This window comes from Capsicum annuum, chromosome 12 (genome assembly GCF_002878395.1).
Source record: "Capsicum annuum cultivar UCD-10X-F1 chromosome 12, UCD10Xv1.1, whole genome shotgun sequence".
Taxonomy (NCBI): domain Eukaryota; kingdom Viridiplantae; phylum Streptophyta; class Magnoliopsida; order Solanales; family Solanaceae; genus Capsicum; species Capsicum annuum.
The window spans coordinates 208,420,058-208,441,917 of record NC_061122.1 but is presented as its reverse complement, the minus strand read 5'-3'; the positions used below and the strand labels follow the sequence as shown (position 1 = coordinate 208,441,917).

At 31.7% G+C, this 21,860-nt stretch overlaps 1 protein-coding gene across 1 annotated transcript; it reads right to left on the bottom strand.

Moving 5' to 3' along the window:
- Positions 1-14,856: 14,856 nt before the first annotated feature.
- On the bottom strand, positions 14,857-16,078 carry LOC107849816 (uncharacterized protein At5g65660). The gene is made up of 2 exons (XM_016694372.2): positions 15,617-16,078; positions 14,857-15,008 (listed from the first exon to the last, which is right to left on the bottom strand). The coding sequence occupies exons 1-2, from the start codon at positions 15,860-15,862 to the stop codon at positions 14,889-14,891; spliced, it is 366 nt and encodes a 121-aa protein (XP_016549858.2). The 5' UTR covers positions 15,863-16,078; the 3' UTR covers positions 14,857-14,888.
- Positions 16,079-21,860: the final 5,782 nt, after the last annotated feature.

The following is a 21,860-nucleotide window of genomic DNA, read 5'->3' as shown; positions in this document are numbered from 1 at the left end:
GTCAAAAATAAAAAAAGTTTTTTTCAATATAACCTATATATACCCACCTATATACATTTTAAATACATTAAAAAATATATATACACTATATATATAGTATATACTTCATTAGAATTTAAAAAATATATACAAATATACACAATTACACATATATACGTAACATTCAATATATACGACTATACATACTACTTTAAATTAAACATATACTACAACATATATCTACTACAATACATAATTATATATATAGTTATATACTAATTACTAATTTATAAAACATATACACCTGTATACGTTAAATATACACGTCTATAGAAAATATATACATATATATACTCACCATTCAATATATATATGTACTACTTTAAATAAAACATATACTACAATATATATATATATATATAGTTATATACTAATTTATAAAACAGATACACCTGTATACGTTAAATATACACGTCTATAGAAGATATCTACACATATATACGCACCATTCAATATATATGTACTACTTTAAATAAAATATACTACAATATATATACATTAATATATAGTTATATATAGTTATATACTAATTTATAAAACATATACACATGTATATGTTAAATATACACATCTATAGAAGATACATACACATATATACGCACCATTCAATACAAATGTACTACTTTAAATAAAATATACTACCAATATATATATTACAATATATATAGCTATATACTAATTTATAAAACATATACACATGTACACGTTAAATATACACGTCTATAGAAAATATATACACATATATATGAACCATTCAATATATATGTATTACTTTAAATAATACATATACTACAATATATATATATATATATATATAAATTATAAAACATATACACATGTATACATTAAATATACACATCTATAGAAGATATATACACAAATATACAAAACATATGCTACTTAATATAATAAATTAATAATTCTTAATAGTAAATTAATAATATATTACAAGTAAGTTTTTAATTTAAACTAGAGATTCAATTTGAATCATTAAATGAAAAAAATTACAAAGTAAGGACTAAGGAGTGAATGAATGTTGAATTTTATTGATTGCGAAATGATCCAAAATTTATAATTTACATGAATGAAAAATCTACAAATTATGCATCATTTTTTCCAACTCATTCATGTTAATATTAACGGGAACTTGCATAGGATAGTCAAAGTCAACGGGGGCAAAACCATGCATTGGACTTGATTCTGCTGAGTTCTCCCGTGAAGACATAATTTCTTCAAGTTTCTGCTCGTCGCTCGGCTCCGATTCCATTCCTCGATTTCTTCTTTCCGCTCTTATCCAATCTCTGAGGAAAACTAGAATATTCATTGCATTGTTTCCCAATGAGTGTCGATTGTCTCCAAGTTGCTGTCGTCCCTGACTAAAAGCGCTCTCTAATGCAACGGTTGACATTGGAACATTCAAGATATCTCTAGCTAATCTTGAAAGCACAGGATATTGTGTTTCATTACTCCTCGACCAATCCAACGTGTTGATCTGTTGTTTGCGATCCTCTGGCGATGACCAAAGATAATATTTAAGCTCTTCTCGATAAGTTGATGTGTAAGCTCTCTCATCAACACTGTTCCAACAAGTTAAATCATAAAAAGAATCAGGAAAACCACTATGTGCCGATCTTTTAGAAGATGATGGCTCCTCGGGAGAATGAGGAACGACAGTTAGAGTGATATTTGTAGGTATGGCTAAATCAACTAAATCAGCATAGTGATTATATAATTTTTCTATGTATTCATTCATATCACACATAGCCGTCCACAAATTAGGTTGTACTTGTTCAGAATCATTGTTAGTATTTATTTCTAAGTTAGCAAAAATAAGAGTACTAAAGTGGCACATAGTATTATATTTCATGCACGGATTTAGCATAGCACCAACCAAGTAAATAGGGGGAATTGGGAAAAATTATTTTTTAAATCTAGTAAAAATGGCACCAACAACTTCTTTATAACCTTCTTTATTTTTATATTCTTTGATCAAACCATAAATATCGGCTATATATGCCAAAATATTACAAACAGTAGGATAATAAGCACCGAAAAATTCAACCGTAGCTATATAATTTTTTTAAAAAAGCTTAACAAGATCATTAATTACAACCAATCGGAATCATGTAGCATACAATCAGCAGAATCAGCAAATGAACCACAATATTGGTTAAAGCTAGTGTAATAGGAACTCTATATTTATAACAAGTCTTTAAAAAATCATACGTAGAATTCCATCTAATATAAATTTTGCTCAGGCATCAACATCGGTGGAAGTCCATTTTCTTGGCATTTAACTTTAAATTCTCTAATTCTTTTTCTTCGATTATTTCCTTGAATAAAACCAACAGCAAGACAGATTTTTTCAATATAAAGTTCAAAATCTCAAGACCATCTTTTACAATTAAATTATATATATGACATGCACACTTAATATGAAAAATTTCAGGTAACGACGGAGATAACTTAGATTTTAACTTTGTTATAGCAGTTTTGTTGTTAGAAGCATTATCAAAAGCAACACATAAAATTTTATTTTCGATACCATAAAATTCTGCAACTTTAACAATCGAATCAGCAATAAAATCTCTATTATGTTTACGATCTTCATCATATAAAAAAGCAAGAATAAGTTTTTGCATCAAGAAATTACTATCCATCCAGTGACAAGTAACGGTTAAATCAGCACGGCCAAGATCAGACGTTAGGGACAATCTACATTGAATATTTTTTAACAATGTTGATAAATAAAAATAATATTGTGAATGAAGTCTAAAAATATCAGACCAACAAGTACTTCTAGGAATACCATTAAACATAGGATTATAAATTGCTTGAATATAATGAATAAAGGCATCAGAAGAAAGAAAACTAAAAGGTAAACAACCCACAACTACCATTTTAGCTATTTCTTTTCGGTCCCTCAATTTATTATACTTCTTCATTACCTGACCGGTTGCTGGGTCCATTCTAGTTTGCGTTGGCCCACCAATATCCCCACCACCTCGTGCAATATTTAACTCTCTTTCGTGAGCATCACCTGTATGTTTCATTAACGTACCTATATCCCCTTGCTTGCCTCCACTTTTATGCTTATATATTTATTGACAAATATTCCATTGCACCTCAGTGTCTGATATACGTTCAAAAAATTATCATGCAATACTAGTTGCTTTACGATCTCTTGGGGTACGGGAGGACGGGGAGGGAGATTAATCGATTCAGATCTAACGTTAGCATTTTCTACTGTGGGTCTCCTACCAATATTTTCATCATCTTCATCTAAATTAACCGCATCTACTTTATTTTCTTCTTCTATACCGTAATTTTACTGAGCTTTTACATAATCCATATCGTGAGCACCTACACCTATTTCTTCCTCAAAAGGTGTACCAAGCGGTATCGGAGGCGAAGGCACACGGGTATATCTACTACTTGAAGTACCTCTACTACTAGTAATTTATTTTTTGCTACCACTACCATTTCCAGGACAAAAAAATTTAACACCTTTAGTGGTGAGGTTTCTTAATTTATCCATAATATAAATTCAACTAAAAAATTCAAAACATAAATATAATAAAATGAAATATTCAACAATTAATACACTCATTAAAAATTAAACGTAAGAGATGGAATGATAATACCAAATTTTAAAAGTATCCGAAGATTGTGACTTAAGAAACTTCCACTCGTACTTTGTAATCGCAAAATTAAAAAATTAAAGTGAGCACTTTAGGAATTTAAATATATAGAATATTTGAGAATTGAGAGAGAATTAGATTTAAGAGAATGAAAATTTGTATGAAAAATAATTTGAGAGTGTAGGGTATTTATAGAATTTTTTTGGGATTAAAAAAATATTTAAAATAATTTTTTTTCTTTTATTAAAAAATATCATATGAGCCGTTTTAAGGGCCCAAACGGTAATATAGCCGTTGGGCCCAACGGTCAAGTGGCCCAACAGTTCAATTTTGTACTAAATCTATTTTTTTAAAAAAAAATATATATATCCGGGTCGGTTAACTGCGGGCCCGGACCGAATTTGGTCCGTGCCGGGTTAACCAGACCCAAGCAAAAAAATAACCCGATTCGAGACCCGGTACCCTACAGTCCGTGGGTTGACCTGGCCGGGTTTGCTTAGTGGGCCGGACTGGGCTGGGTTGGGTCGGATCAGCCTGACCCGTTTGACAGGCTTACCCTCAGTAGTTGATGAAAGCCATCCAGTTAACATAGATAATACAACAGCTGTGAAGATATTAAAAGACAAACTTGTCTACTCCAAACTACATAAGCATTTTCACATCAACGTCAAAGACATTCATACATCAAGGATATATTCTAGCATCAACTACCAAAATAAAACAAAAATTGAAAAGCTTTCTCGAGAAACATAACGCATACGAATTGCACAAACAACTCAGCAAGACCTCTCATGGCCTTCTAATCACTGTTCAGTTCATATTATCATTGAGTTAACTGAGGTACAACAAGGGTCTTTTGACCATGTTTAATTTCAACATGGCAAAAAGCTCATAGGTAGCTATGGAGGGTTAGTGATTGGAGCGACCCGGAGAAAATGGGCTTGCAACACATGAGATGAAATTGGTCATTGTACGCACCCAACCATATCCATCTTGAGTAGGCAAGCTTGACAATTCTAAAAAAAAAATTCACCATGAAGCATTTTATAGTGTCGTTCTGCTACTCATAAACAAACTATCAACACAAAAAAACTAACAAGCAAATCAAAACTGAAAATGCATAAAAATTGAAAGATCCACAACCAGATCAAAAATGGAACAAACAGTTCAAAAATAACCATTTTAAGACATATCCAACTACTGCAACAACATAAGACAAAAGTTCAAAAATCACAAAAATAATTCATTGACAAATGCTCTTCAATGCACAAAAATCACAAATCCTTTCTTCAGACTAGCTCAACACATAGAAACATGAAACTTCTTGGATCATAAATTTTACACAAAATAAAATGATTCTTCAAAGTCATAGCAAAAACAATCAAACTGAAGCAAAGGGTTATTTATCTCAAAACCCTTTGAGGGTTATTGTTCTCATAAGTGAATCTTATGCAAAGGGTTATTGCTCTTCTAAACAAGAAGAAGAATAGATTTTTTTATCAAAAAAAGAGAGGAATCGAGAATTGAAAAAAAGAGTTCTTGCTTTCCAATACCTTTCTGCCTCAAAGGGTTTTCATTTCTTCTCAAAGCTTGTTTGTTGTGCATAGAATGAAGGATTTGTTGTGCAGAGAGTGAAGGGTTTATTGTGAGGGAAAAGAAAAGTTGTAAAAAAAATTGAGGGAAAATGAAAAGATGATAAAAAAAAATTTTAGAGGGAAATGAAAATGTTGCCAAATTTGCTTTTGTTACGGAAATTAATCCATCAAAAATATTTTTAATTTTTTTTTAAAATAAATTATTGGGACGGAACAATCCGTCACAAATTTTAATTATATTAGTTACTTTTTTTTTTAATTTTATTGTGATGGAATGTTCAATCTGTCACAAATTTAGTAATGAATTTGTGACAAAAAGTTATTGTTTTTTTTTATTATCTTTATCTTGTGACAAAAATGTGTCCGTCACAAAAATTATTTTTAAAATTAGTCATAAATTTGTCACAATTCTGTTACTCTTTTAATTTTTATGTGAAAATAATTTTTTTTAAAATTTTATATTTATGCAACAATGATCCATCACAGATGCATCAAAATTCTGCCACAAATTGTGACAGAAGTGTTCCATCTCAAATATTCCATCACAATTTTATCATTTTATTATAGTGAATGAGGGTTTATTGCATCACTCTCTAAATTCTCATATGGTATCAAAGCAGGCTAGATCAGGGATAACTCAATTATCTTTTGCGTAATTTCACTCTTTGCACCAATTTGAGGTACAGCCATGGCAGAGCTAACTGTAGCAACACTTGAGCATAACTATCCCATTTATTTGCAGTCAACAGAGACACCCAGAGTAGCTTTGATCGCGATTAAGCTTACAGGACCTGAAAATTATGAGTTGTGGAGCAGATTAATGAGGTTGGCACTATTGGCGAAGAACAAAAAGGGTTTCTAGATGGAACTTGCGTGAAAAACACATACAAAGGGGAATTAGCAGCTCAATGGGAGAGGTGTAACGCTGTAGTTCTATCATGGATCAATAGCACAGTAATTGGTAATTTGCTAACCACAATAGTTTATGCATCAAATGCCAAACAAGTTTGGGATGACTTTAAGGAACAATTTGATAAATCAAACCTTACTAGAGTCTATCAACTCATGACAGAGGTAGCTACTTTAAAATAAGGAACAAATTCTGTTACAAATTACTACTCTAAAATAAGAGATCTATGGGATGAATTTGATGTGTTAGTGTCTTCTCCTTCATGTGAATGTGCTGAAGCTAAATCATATGTTGAACACCTTCATCAACAGAGGTTACTGATGTTTTTAATGGGCTTAAATGAATCTTATAGTTATGTAAGGAGTGATATATTACTTAAATGAAAGGTTCCTAGTGTAAATTAGGTGTATGCAAAGTGATTCAGGAAGAGAGCCAAAGGCAATTAGGTGTGATGGATTCAAATAGGGAGCCATTAACCATGATGATTGGCAAGGGGAAAACTTTCAAAGGGAAGAAAGTATTCCCTGCACCATGTGGAGTTTGTGGCTATAGGAATCATGTGACAGAAAAATGCTATAAAGTAGTAAGATATCCTCCTGATTTCAAAAGCAAGAAGAAAGTGCAAGGAAAAAATGCATTTTACTTTAATAACATTGACAGTCCTAGATCAGTACCAGGATCTTCTACTCAAATAGGTAACTTTAGGCCACATGCCAATAATGCTATTGCTGAAAGAAGGAAGGAAGAGCATGAGCTTACAGAAGAGAAACATAGTCAAGTAAGGAATTTACTACACAACAGAGAGTCAGATGATTGTAAGGAAAACTTGGTAGGTAATTTCTCATTAATGACTAGTCCTTTTGCATGTGACTGGATTATAGATTCAGGAGCAACTCATCATGTAACCTCATATAAGGAGTTATTAGATAAGTTAAAACATATAAGAGATGAAAAGTATGATGCAGTTCATCTTCCAACAGGAAACACAGCTCAAGTAAAGGCACAGAAAAATTAGTCATGTTTGGAAATTTAACATTAAAGAATATTCTACATGTACCTGATTTTAAATTTAATTTGCTCTCAGTTGCAAAACTCACCAAAGACTTATAATGCAGTGTGAGTTTTTTCCCTCACTTCTGTGTGTTGCAGGCACTCTACCGTGGCAAGGTGATTGGGATTGGTAGAGAAAGTAATGGATTGTACTTGCTAAAGAATAAAGTTAAAGCAGTAACAAGCTTAGCTCCCGTGAAAGTTATAAATTTTACAGAGTTGTGGCATCTCAGACTTGGACATCCATCAATAAAAGCAATGCAACATATTGATTACATCAAAAATCAATTAGGAGATAAGCTTCATCATAACTATCAAGTATGTCCAGTAGCAAAACAAAGTAGGTTGGCATTTCCTGATAGAATAAATAAGTCAGATCACATTTTCCAACTTATTCATGTTGATGTCTGGGTCCGTATAGAACTCTTACTATTAATAAGAAACAATATTTTGTGACAATAGTAGACGACTATAGTAGGTTTACATGACTTTGTTTGATTCAAAGTAAGACTGATGTATATCTTGTATTGAAAGATTTCCTGGCACTTGTCGATACATAGAGTCAATACACAGTTTGGCCTTAAGGTACAAATTCTGAGATCTGATAATGGTTCAGATTTTTCAATTCAAAATGCAATACTTTATTTTCCTTCCTTGGTATAGTGCATCAAAGTTCATGTGCATATACTCCTCAACAAAATGGAATTGTTGAAAGGAAGCAAAAATATATCCTAGATACATCTAGAGCTCTTAGATTCCAAAATGGTATTTCTGTTAAGTACTAAGGTAACTGTGTCAAGACAACAGCTTATTTGATCTACAAAGCACTTACAACAGTTTTACAAAGCAAATCTCCATATGAAATATTGTATGTAAAGGAACCAAGACTTGAACATTTGTGAGTCTTTGGATGTTTATGTTTTGTCTCAGTCTTGCCTAAACTAGATAAATTTGGTTATAGAGTAAAGAGATCTATTTTCATTGGATATTCAGAGACTCAAAAGGGGTATAAAGTGATGGATGTAGAAACCCTATGTTGTTCTGTGAGCAGAGATGTAATCTTTATGGAGCATGTTTTTCCCTTTAAGGATAATTCAACAATTTTCTCCAACTTGACTCATACACTCTGTGATCCCAGCATACAAGATGACATATTTTTCCCCTCCTTATTGTGATACTTATATTCCAGTACACTCTGTAGAGACAGTGACAAAAGAAGTAGAAGAAGTGGTTGCGCCTATTTCTGAAGAAGAAGTTATTTTGCCCATACCTGCAGAACAGGTTGAGAGTGTTGATATTGCAACCACATCTACCAGTGCAACACAAAATGAACTGGTACCAAATATTTCTATTGAAGTAGAAGATCACATACCTCTCTCAATTACTAGAAGAATTGAGAGGTCTTCTAGACCTCCATTATGGAACAAGGATTATGTTGTTCTTAAAAGAACAAACACAACCTGTCTATATCCCCTTGTTGAGTACATAACTTATGATCACCTCAGTCCCCTTTGTTAAGATTATATTACAGCCTTTAAAGCTATTATATCTGAACCTACAAGCTACAATGAAGCTTATAAACATAAGTAGTGGATTGATGCCATGCAGGCAAAAGTAGATGCACTTGAATAGAATAACACATGAATGGTAGTTGACTTACCTCTTGAGAAATAAGCTATTAGTTCAAAGTGGGTGTATAAGGTGAAACATAAAGCCAATGGAGAGGTGGAGAGATATAAGGCTAGGTTAGTAGCTAAAGGCTATAACCAATAAGAAGGATTGGACTATCATGAAACATTTTCTCCAGTAGCCAAAATGGTTACTATAAGAACTGTAATTGGTGTTGTAGCAGCTTATAAATGGCCTCTTTTTCAGATGGATGTGCATAATGCATTTCTTCAGGGTGATCTTATTGAGGAGGTATATATGGAGTTGCCTCAGGGTTTTCAGAGGCAGGGAGAGAACAAAGTGTGTTGATTACTTAAGTCCCTTTATGGACTAAAGCAGGCCTCTAGACAGTGGAATCTTAAGCTCACTGAGGCTCTAACTATAACGGGCTATTCTCAGAGTTCATATGATCACTCATTTTTCACAAAGAAGGTTGATGATAATATTGTCGTGGTACTGATTTATGTTGATGACTTACTCATAACAGGCAATAGTGAGACACTGATCCAAACTCTAAAAGACACACTTCATAGTAGTTTTAAAATGAAGGATCTTGGTGACCTAAAATATTTCCTTGGAATTGAAGTATTGAGATCCAAGAGTGGGATTTTACTCAATCAAGGAAACATGCATTGGAACTAATTTCAAACTGTGGAATGGGAGGTTCTAAAGCAGTAAGTACACTTCTAGAAGCAAATATAAAGCTCACTATCACTGACTATGATGAGGCAGTTGGGAAAACAGAAGATCCTCTGATATCAGATGTTACTGCATACCAAAGACTTATTGGTAGATTGTTGTATCTAACTACTACCAGACCAGACATAAGCTTTGCTGTACAAGTACTATCACACTTCATGCAGAGACCTAAGTTGTCGCATTGGAAAGCAGCTATGAGGTTGGTAAGGTATATTAAAGGTTGTCCAGGACATGGATTGTTGTTGAGCAGTAATCTGAGTATATAAATGGAGGCTTATTGTGACTCAGACTGGGCGTCTTGTCCAAACACTAGAAGATAGGTGACTGGGTATGTGGTCAAGCTAGGAAACTCGATTATATATTGGAAATCCAAGAAAAAACATACAGTAAGTAGAAGCTCAGCTGAAGCTGAGTACCGAAGCATGGCAACAACAGTATCAGAAGTTATTTGGCTTCTGGGAGTATTAAAGGAGTTAGGTGTTGAAGTATTTACTCCTGTAAAGTTGTATTGTGATAGCAAGGCAGCAATTCAGATTGGTGCTAATCCCATATTTCATGATAGAACGAAGCACATAAAAATTGATTGTCATTTTGTAAGGAAAATGATTAAAAGTGGACTGATTCAAACAAAGTATATACACACAATGGAGCAACTCGTAGATCTTTTGATGGAAGGACTAAGAGCATCCCAGCACCACACATTGCTGGACAAGCTAGAAGTTTTTAATGTCTAAGCAAAATCCAACTTGAGAGGGAGTATTGGAAATAATTAGCAGTGCATATAATGTGGTTAATCAGTTACTAAATGTATATTAGCAGTCTACTGATTCAGTTAGTTAGTTAGAGGGTCTTAGTTGTTTGATATTTGTCAGGGCAGTTACTGCATGTGACTAGCACATGCAACAGAAGTGCAGAGTCTATAAATAGATGGTACAACTTGTAATTTGTTGATAAGATCAATAAAAAAATATCTCTTTTCTCTCTTCTCTCTTCTCTCTTAGCTTAACAGTTAAGCTAGAACACTGCAATGGTGGTTCATTGCATCACTCTCTAAATTCTCATAGTCTCACATCGGTGGAATGATGAAAAAATAATCTTCTTAGCAGGACTTGGATAATCCCCCTCATGAACTAACTTTAGGGGTTGAGTTAGACTTAAGTTTCATTTCTTTATGGTAAGTTTTGATGGTTTAGAATTGAATATGTACCCTATTAAAGTAATTCTTTTTTGTTTTTTTTGGTGAACATTTTAAAGTAAGTTTGAGGCCGTTTGACCATGGAAAATATTTTTCTTTTTCCAAAAAAAATTTTCACTTTATAAAAGTTAAAGGTGTTTGGCCATGAAAATTTCAAAATAATTCCAAATTTGTTTTCTGAAAGTGAAAACAACTTTTTGTTGTTTTCACTTTTTTTCCAATTCTAATTCCAACTTCGATTATTATTATATATACCCTCAATCTTTTAAATTTTTACACAATGCCCTCCTTATAACTTCAGCCAACCACCAACAAACAAATAAACAAATGGTGCGCTTGTTGCAGTAATCTTGTGTTGGTGTGATCGGAGTTTGTCAGTTTGGATCGGAGTTTGTCAATTTGATCATTTCTGATTAAGGTCGGTTTTCTCTGTTTGTTTAGTTATCTTTTAAGTTTCGATCATTTCTTTACATGGCTTTAAGTACATGTTTTCTTATGTTTGGATTCAATATTCGAGTAAGATATCAAGTAAATGATTTGGCATGTCTCTTTGCTCAACTGTTGTTTAACACCTCGTTATTCATCTTGTAGTGTTAAGAAATAGAGAATTTTTTTTAGGTGTTGAAATTCATTTGAATCTAACCAGGACCAGCAACAGTTCATGTCAATTCCTTTTGTTTATAAATTCTTATTCCTTCTACTTCATGCTGCAAGAACTTTCAAGTTTTTGGTCCGATCAACTTCACATTTTGCCTGCAACGTTTTGGGTGCTATGCAGAAGTTATATATATAAAATCTTGATGATTTGATATATACCATATATCAAGTACCCCATCACACTATAATAGCTTTAAAGGCTTTAAACTAACTTTAAGTAGGCACATTTGACTGTATGTTAGTAGCTAAATTAGTTAGTTGGGTGATTTTGATAGTTTTTAAAAGTTGGGGGCATAAAATTATATTTTAAATTTTTTTTTCAAAAATCTAAAAAAAAAAAATTCAAAAAGATATGGCCATAAATAATTCCAACTCCAACTTTAATTTCAACTTAATTTTTTTTCAATTTTCATAACCAAACGCCTAGTTAATGTAGGTGAAAGTGCCATTCTGAATTGAACCGAACCTTATAATGGTCGACAGAGAAAAACAGGCATTGCTTTCAAATCCAACAATTATCAACCACTTCACCCATTAGTTTCTCCTATCCCCATTCATTAATTTAATAAATACCTCAAATAATCTAATGAAAAAGATTCCTTCATCATTAATTAGTAATTTTAGATTTGAGCTTCTTAAATGAAAAAGATTTGATTGTGACCGCTATTTCAGAAATATAATAATCTTTGCAATGTGAGTATTGAACACCAAAAAAAAAAATTCATCTTGAATCACATGCCAAATGTTGTACGGTCCCACCAGTTTGTAATCTCACATATGAAGGGTATAAAGGAAATATATTAGTCCCACAAAGGTGGGAACAAGAATTTTAGCAACTTCTCCAAATATCAATTAGAACATCATTACATTATGTCCTTTTTTTGGTGGGGGTAGGGGAAGGGGGTGTGGGGTTGTTGTTGTTGAATATTATCCTTGATTGCATATTTGCAAGTTGAATCACTTTAACGTCCTTTAATTTGTATGATGTATCATGCAAGTATGACATTATGTACAAGTTATGATGTAGAAACTGTGTATTCGGTTAATAATAATGAAACGATAATTTTATATGGTGAATAACTATTCAGCAATTGCAATGCAAGAAACAAAAATATTAAGAAGTATTTTTATATTATATATAATCTTTCACATAGCTTAATACGTGTATATTTTGTTATGGTCAAATAAATGTAGCATTAGTACTGGACAATAACTAATTGCAAAATTTTGAAAAGATAGCTATTTTTGTAATAAGACCTTGGGGCCTAGAGAATGATTTGTTCAAAAGTGCAGTTATTTTGGGATATTGCCAAGGCATTGTGTTCCATAAGGTCATATTCCTAGACAAATAATAGTGTTACTTCTATTCTAAACAAAATGACATTTTTATTGTTTTGAAGGGTTAATTCTCTTTTTTCTTCCGTCCTCAACGTTCTCGAATATTTTTAAAATTTTTGAGTTACACTACTCTTATATAAAGCAAATTAAATTTTTTACTAAAGATTATCATTCTCACTAAGCAATACACTGTCCTCTTATGCTCTTAAGCTTTTATGTTACATCATTTGTTGTTCAAAGTTTTCATATTAATAAGATCAAGCTTTACTATGTGACGTTGTCCACCGTCAACATTAGACCCCAGGCTCATTCTACTGAGCTTTCACTTCACTATATTTTGATTCAGTTCCATATTCATTGCTTTGTCTATCTTGTTCGTGTTAATTAAACATGTTACAATATACTAGTAACTCTATATTGCATGTTCTGATAATTTCAATCAACACGTTCTTAAGCTATGTCTATAAATTTAATTGTATCATTTTAAGGGTGAACACTTTCATTTCTTAAATACTTACAAACGAAGCATAACATATGAATTTATACTAAATTATACTGAAAATATATATGAGGTAATTCTAGAATTTGAATCACTTCATTTATACAAATATTTCACGAAGAGTATGATTCTCCATATTCTTCTTTATGAGGGATAAACCAAACTTGTCTACCTATATATAGTGATAGTTGAAACTTGAAATCTCCATTTAGGAAATTAGTCATGCCCCAAGATGAATATTTTTAGGACTTGGTAATTGGGCCAGCCTTTCAGATCATCGACCCCTTCAATTCCATTATCACAAAAGTATGTCCTCTTGGGATTTCATTTCTCCATTATATTAATGAACATGTGATTCTTGCCCTTAATATATTATATAATAGGTTAAAAGAGAAACAAATAATTGACTTGAATCAATAATGCTATGGCATACTACCAAAGTGACGTGGTTTTTTCTTAATTATATTTGTTAGTGACCCCATCATAATGCAAAATAATAATCACCTATTAGGAGTGTGAATGTGTGTTGTCGTCTATAAGGCTTAATTTGTGTATTAGCTAGCTAGCACATGTGAGAAATGCACACTTATTTGGAGCTATAACTGGAATCTAGTGGAAATCAATTGATATGCTTTTGAGTCCGTTTAGATAGGATTTACATGTGGTCAAATTAACTTCTAATTTTTTTAATTTTTTTTTTTTTGATGTTTGGTAAAATAAAAGAGTATTTAAAAAAAGTTAAAAATTGATTAAAAAAAGCAAAAAGTGAGAAGCTTAACTTTTTATTGTCAAGACATTTATCTTTTTATTCTTTGTATTTTCCTCCAATTCCAACAATACCCAATTTTATAGGCCTTAAATATATTGTTTTTCTTTCTTTTTCACTTTGCCGTTTCTCTCTGTCTCTTCCCTCTAGTTTCGTCTTCATCTTTCGCCTGTGTTTTTGAATTATTAGAATTAAAAATTATATTTAATTCAACTTATCTATGGAGTTAACAATTTTAAAGACATTTAAGTCATTTTAACTACAAAAAAGTGTTTAACAACACTTATTTATCAAACACATCAAGAACTTTTTTCATTTTCAGCACTGCTATTCAAATACTTATCTGTTTAATTTATAAGCACTTATTTTCAACTTTTAAATACATAAGCTAATTTTATTAATTCTATCAAAACGGGCTCTTTATCATTCTCAAATATTTTATGTAAAAGGGTCAAAATGATCCTCGAACTATTTAAATTGGAGTAAATATATTCTTTTTTATTTTCCGTCTATAAAATACTCCTCTCGTCCAACTATTGACTCACTTCTATCTTTCACTTTAATGAAATGTCACCAGACAGACCACGTGAAAAAACACCACCTGACCTGTCCACATAAACATCCAACGTAGAAAAGCAATCCACTTGGCCATACAGCTAGGACTCCTCATTAGCCCCCCCATGGAAACTGTTAAGTTTTGAAATTTTATGACTGTAAATTCAAATATAGAAGCTTTCAGTTTTTTGAAATAAAATTTATATATTTAAAAATTACATAAAAAATACTATAAATCACAATATTTACAAACTTAAAATATTAAAAAGACATAGTCTATACAAGCGTTTCGAGTTGGAGAATAGAGCGACGTGGAGTAGGCAAAGCCACAAACTTTGGAATATCATCTCCTGGCATCAATATTGTCAAGCTCTCATTTTTTTTCTGCTCCATCACCTAAAAAAAGTACACAATCCATACATGAGAAAATGTTGTAGTTGTAATATTGACGGATTCAGAATTTAAATATCATGAATTCTAATGAAAATACGAAGTATATATTTCGCTCTAGCTTACTAGCCATATATACAGTTCGAGTCAAAAGTTGTGCTAGGTGAATCGTCTTTAGCTCTTTAACAACGCCAGTAAATTAACTTCCTTGTTGGGATAATAAGTCGACTGTCCTAAAAGATATTTTTAATATGACATGAGGATTTTTTGCTAAGTTGCATGATTCTATATATCCAGAAAGTCTGACACCATCTCCATATCCGACTCGCCAAATCATTAGCTCTGATACAAATTATTAAGCTAAGTCAACCCCATTAGATACTCTTAACATGACACGTTATTAGTCTTTTTGAACCAAGCTCTCAACACAATTTTTCTCAAAAAGTCGAACAACATTTAGAGTCTTCTTCTTACATTATATACATGTTTTTCCTTTTTAGCTACTAACGTGAGCCTTTGTTCCCCTATCCAACATCCCAATTTTTTTCTTTTAATTTTAAAAAGGAAGAAACAAGAAAATGAAGAAGAATTAAGTAGTATAATCATCAATATACCTGTATAGACTTAGAATAATTAGCTGAAACTGTTGATTGCTCATCTAATGAGGATTGATCATCATCATCATGAGCAGAAGTTGAATAACAAAGAAGGGATCGAAGCTTATCCCAATGGTAGCAACAACAAAATAATCCACTTAGACAAACAAGAACTAGGACAAGAAGAGCTAGACCTAGGGGAAAAGCTATCGACGGCCGCGAAGAAGAGGAGGAAGAAGAAAAAGATTCTGAATTATTCAACATGCAGCTAGCTAGCTTAGCAACTAATAAATATTCTATAAAGATAGACAAATCTTATTTGCAGAATTTTGGGGATTATTAAAGGAATCCAGTTGAAGAAACATAAAATTGTAGACTTGTTTCCACTACCATATGGATAGTGGGAAAGCCTGAAGGAAATGGAAATTAAAGTACATGAGACCGTACCATTATATATTATCGTTAAGCACTACCTTTTTGTTAAAAATAATATATATATATATAGTTTAGAGTACGTGCTCAGCGCGTGTACCTCGCTTCAATAAGTTCAATTTTATAATATGATAAAAGAAAATATGTCTTGATTAAAAATAAATTGATGATTTTATTAAATATGAAAAATACTTAAATAGAAAATTAATATATACATACAAAATCATATAAAAGCACTTTAAACTAAATTAAGAAAAACTACAATGGCTATAGGACGACAAAAAATGCTTAAAATTTTTTTTCTATATGACATATGGGGCAATTCATATGTCGTTAGAAGTGTTAGAGGGCAACAAATTAATATCTTTAGTATTAGAAGAAAAACTAATATGCTAAGGAAAGAATTTTATCAAAGAAACACTAAAGTCTATCAACAAAATATTTCAACATGAATTATGTGATACAACAAACAAACAGTGCATAAAAAACCTGTTGAAAAGGAGAAAAATAATAACTGAATCAATTGAAAGCACTATAATAATAGTGCTATATAATGTTGTTTTGAAAAATTTAGCACTACACATTATCGCAATATATAACAAATATATTTATAAACTGTCAAATACATATGAAAGGAATAAAACTTGCATTAGTTGGAAGGAGAAATACAACTTCCGTAAAAAGTAGTTGAAAAGGGAAAGAGAGAAACCTTCGATTTTTTCTGCTACTTCATTCGGCAGCAACATACTTGTTTAATAGGATTTTTCAACTGAAAGAGAAACATGAGAAATTATTAAAAGGGAAAACCCCTTGTCAATTATGTATAATACATATATAATATTTAAATTTTACTAACAAAAAGGATGAAAAAGAAAAAATGAATGATAATAAGGGATGTAAGAAGAAAACTTTAATAAATCATCAATCAAAATATCAAATATCAAAATAAAAAGAAAATGTAGGAGCACAACAATTTATAGACATATAAAAATAAGAAGAAAACGTAGAAGCATAATAATTTATAGACATTCTTTTTTTATATAAGGTAAAATTTTAATTAATTTAGAAATATTTAATTTTTATAATTTCTTACCTACCTCATTTTAATTAATTTGAAAGTCCTAAATATTAGAATTATTATTATTATACTTTCTTATATTTGCTTCTTAATTTTTTTTCCTTCCATTTAAAACTTTCTTATTATTTTGGTTATTAAATTTATTCCTTTCCATGTATAGCTTTTTACGTAAATACCTGTTAGGACTCTTTTTTCCAACTAAAAATTTTAGCAAATTTAATTCTCTTAGGTACATGAGCACTCCCCTCCTCCCCCAGACCCCCCAACCTACGGATTCCTCTAATTTTGTTACTTTTAGTTTCTTCTTTGTTCTATAAATATTATTTTAATAAAATTATAGGAACCCTTTATTATATAAGGTAAATTTTAACTAATTTAAAAATATTAAATAATGTAATTTCTTACTATGATAAAAAAGAACTCTAATTAATTTTAAAATACTAAATATTAGAACAATAATTTAATATTATAATAATTTAAGAAAAAAGGTGAAAAGACGATTTTGTTTAAAGTGAGGACATTTAATGAAGGACAAAAAATTCAAATCACTTTTCTAAAGATTTTCACACTTTTAATATTATATATATATATATACACACACATCTATGGCTTGTCGTTCTAGCAATAAAATAAAATAATAAAATAAAAATCCAACAGTTTACTTTGGGGTTAGGTAAAAACCCTGACCAATATATAGTAAAAATGAACTTGTATGTTGTTATAGAGCAAATAAGAGAACCTAACTCCAAAGACTAGCCTATAGGTGGAAGAACTCATTTAGTTTATAAATTCATCAGGCTTTCTCTATTTATCCTATGAATGATAATTGATACATAACAATTGTCCCCCTCTTAAGAACCAATGCCCCATTGGTCATAGTTGGGCTCAGTTGATCATGAATGACACCTCTCTTGGGTCCAGACCACCAGACCACCATTCCTGACATACATACATGCCACCACTATGAGTAATTGTAGTGCACGGGTCAGTCGATTATGATATCAATTTTATAGATCAAACAAGAAAGCCTAATCTAAAAGAAAGAATGGTAGATCATGAGAGAATCAAATTAGCCTATAACTCCATTAGCATTTCTCTATTTATCCAATACGAAATAATTGACAAAACATCTACTAAGGAGGTCAGAGGACATAAATTTAAGCCTCCAAAACATGGTGAAAAATGATTAGATTCATTTTATGTAAATTTGACCACAAGATGCTTGCCTACCAAGGGGATCTTTGTTGGGTTTTTGGTGAAAATGTTAATCAACTTTACTATCAATATGCAATTATATTCAACTATCACACGAAAAAAAAATATCTCCTGGTGATAATACACGAAGAATATAAAACACTAGATGATTTATAAGTTATTGTACATCCGTAAATTTATTCTGCGCACACAGAATAACAACTGCATTTTCGGGATTCCCAAGGAAAATAAAAATAGACTATACTTTTTTTCACTACCACATGGAGTAGTGGGAAATTAAAAGAATAGAGGGAGGAAAATGAAAAGTACATGAAACCGTACCATTATCTTTCATTTGAGATGATATGCTGGCGCACCAACTTTGGTTACGTTTATTGGAAAGAATAATTATATATTGGTGGAAAGGATTAATCATCACAAAATAAAACCTTAGTTGGCTCTTAAAAAAATGCCAATTAATTATTAGCCACTCAACCAATAAATAATGTAATTCAAGTGAAACATGAGAAAATTTATTTGTACCGAATATTTATAACTAAATAATAGACACATGACATGACATGTTGTTGTACATGAAATTCTCTCAGTTACTTAATTACTGTTAATTAATTAATATACTTTGTTCACTTCGTTAAAGAAAAATCTACCTTCTGGTTTTGCATGGGTATATATATGCCCGGTACTTATTGGGGTCAATCTTCACTAGGGGTGTCAAGTGGGTCGGGCCCTAACTAAGGCCGGGTTTAACCTGTCCTAAGGCTTTAGGATTCCGGGTCTCGAGCCGGTTATTTTGTTAAAATGGACCCGGCTAATCCGGTCCGGACCAAGCCTGATCCAGGCCCGCCAGAGAACCGACTCGGCCCGACCCAAAAAAATTAAAAAAAAAAAAGATATTTTAGATTTTGGGCCAAACTAGCCGTTGGCCCAACGGCTATATAGCCGTTTTTGGGTCCAAACGGCTAGTTTGGGCCCATTTATTAAAAAAAAAAAAAAAACTTTAAAAAATATTTTTTAATCCAAAAAAAAAAAATCTATAAATACCCTACAATTTCAAATCATTTTTCACACAATTTTTCACTCTCTCAAATCTAATTCTCTCTCAAATCTCAATTCTCAATTCTCAAATATTCAATATATTTAATTTCTTAAAGTGTTCACTTTAATTTTTTAATTTTTCGTCTACAAAGTACGAGCGGAAGTTTTTAAAGTTGCAATCTTCGGATACTTCCAAAATTTGGTATTGTCGTTCCATCTCTTACGTTTAATTTTTATTTATTGTATTAATTGTTTAATATTTAATTTTATTATATTTGTGTATTTTGAATATTTTTAGTTTAATTTAATTTATATTATGGATAAATTAAGAAACCTCGCTACTAAAGGTGTTAAAAAATTTTGTCCCGGAAGCGGTAGTGGTAGTAAAAAGCGAATTACTAGCGGTAGAGGTAGTTCAAGTAGTAGATATACCCGTGTGCCTTCGCCTCCGGTACCGCTTGGTACACCTTTTGAGGAAGAAATAGGTGTAGGTGCTCACGATATGGATTATGTAGAAGCTCAGAAAAATTATGGTATAGAAGAAGAAAATGAAGTAGATGCGGTTAATTTAGACGAAGATAATGAAAATATTGCTGAGACACCCATAGTAGGAGATGCTAACGTCAGATCTGAATCAGTTAATCTCCCTTTCCGTCCTCCCAGTGCCCCAAAACCTCGTAAAAGAACTAGTATTGCATGGCAATTTTTTGAACGTATATCAGATATTGAGGTGCAATGCAATATTTGTCAACAAATATATAAGTATAGAAGTAGAGGCAAGTAAGGGGGTACGGGTACGTTAATGGAACATGTAGCTGAAGATCACAAAAGAGAGTTAAATATTGCAAAAGGTGGTGGGGATGTTGGTGGGTCAACGCAAACTAGAATGGACCCAGCAACCGATCACGTAGAGAAGAAGTATAATAAATTGAGGGACAGGGAAAAAATAGCTAAAATGATAGCTGTGGGTTGTTTGCCTTTTAGTTTTCCTTCTACTGATGCCTTTATTCGTTATATACAAGCAATTTATAATCCTATGTTTAATGGTATTCCTAGAAATACTTGTCAGTCTGATATTTTTAGACTCCATTCACAATATTGTTTTTATTTATCAACATTGTTAAAAAATATTCAATGTAGATTGTCCCTAACTTTTGATCTTGATCGTGCTGTAAATAAAAATGATTATTTAACCGTTACTTGTCATTGGATGGATAGTAATTTCGTGATGCAAAAACGTATTCTTGCTCTTTTATATGATGAAGATCGTAAACATACTGGACAATTTATTGCTGATTCTATTATTAAAATTGCCGGATATTATGGTATCGAAAATAAAATTTTATGTATTGCTTTTGATAATGCTTCTAACAACAAGACTGTTATAACAAAAATAAAATCTACGCTATCTCCGCCCTTGCCTGAAATTTTTTATATTAAGTGTGCATGTCATATATATAATTTAATTGTAAAAGATGGTCTTGACTTTTTTGAGCTTTATATTGAAAAAATTCGTCTTGCCGTTGGTTTTATTCAAGAGAATAATCGTAGATCAAGAATTAGAGAATTTAAAGTTAAATGTCAAGAAAATGGACTTACACCTATTTTGATGCCTGAGGAAATTGTTACTAGATGGAATTCTACGTATGAATTTTTAAAAACTTGTTATAAATATAGAATTCCTATTACACTAGCTTTTAACCAACATTGCGATTCATTTGCTGATTCTGCTGATTGCATGCTACATAATTCTGATTGGGTTGTAATTAATGATCTTGTTAAGTTTTTAGAAAAATTTTATGTAGCTACGGTTGAATTTTTCGGTGCTTATTATCCTACTGTTTGTAATATTTTGGCATATATAGCTGATATTTCTGGTTTGCTCAAAGAATATAAAAATAAAGAAGGTTATAAAGAAGCTGTTCACGCCATGTTTACGAAATTTAAAAAATATTTTTTCCCGATCCCCCTATTTACTTGGTTGGTGCTATGTTAAATCCGTGCATGAAATATAATCATATGTGTCACTTTAGTACTCTTATTTATACTAACTTAGAAATAAATACTAATCATGATTCTGAACAAGTACAACCTGATTTGTGGACGGCTACGGATGATGCAAAGGATTACATAGAAAAATTATATAATCACTATGCTGATTTATTTGATTTAGCCGTACCTACAAATATCACTCCAACTGTCGCTCCTCATCCTCCCGAGGAGCCATCATCTTCTAAAAGGCCGGCACATAGTGATTTTTCTGATTCGTTTTATGATTTAAATAGTTGGAACAGTGTTGATGAGAGAACTTACACATCAACTTATCGGGAAGAGCTGAAATATTATCTTCGGACGGCACCAGAGGATCGCAGACGACGGATCAACACGTTGGATTGGTCGAGGAGTAATGAAACACAATATCCTGTGCTTTCAAGATTAGCTAGAGATATCTTGAATGTTCCAATGTCAACCGTTGCATCAGAGAGCGCCTTTAGTCAGGGA

Coding starts and splice junctions, on each gene's coding strand:
- LOC107849816 (XM_016694372.2), bottom strand. CDS start 15,862: ATGTTGAATAATTCAGAATCTTTTTCTTCTTCCTCCTCTTCTTCGCGG. Junction 15,009..15,616: donor ATTATTCTAAGTCTATACAG/GTATATTGATGA, acceptor TACTTTTTTTAG/GTGATGGAGCAGAAAAAAAA.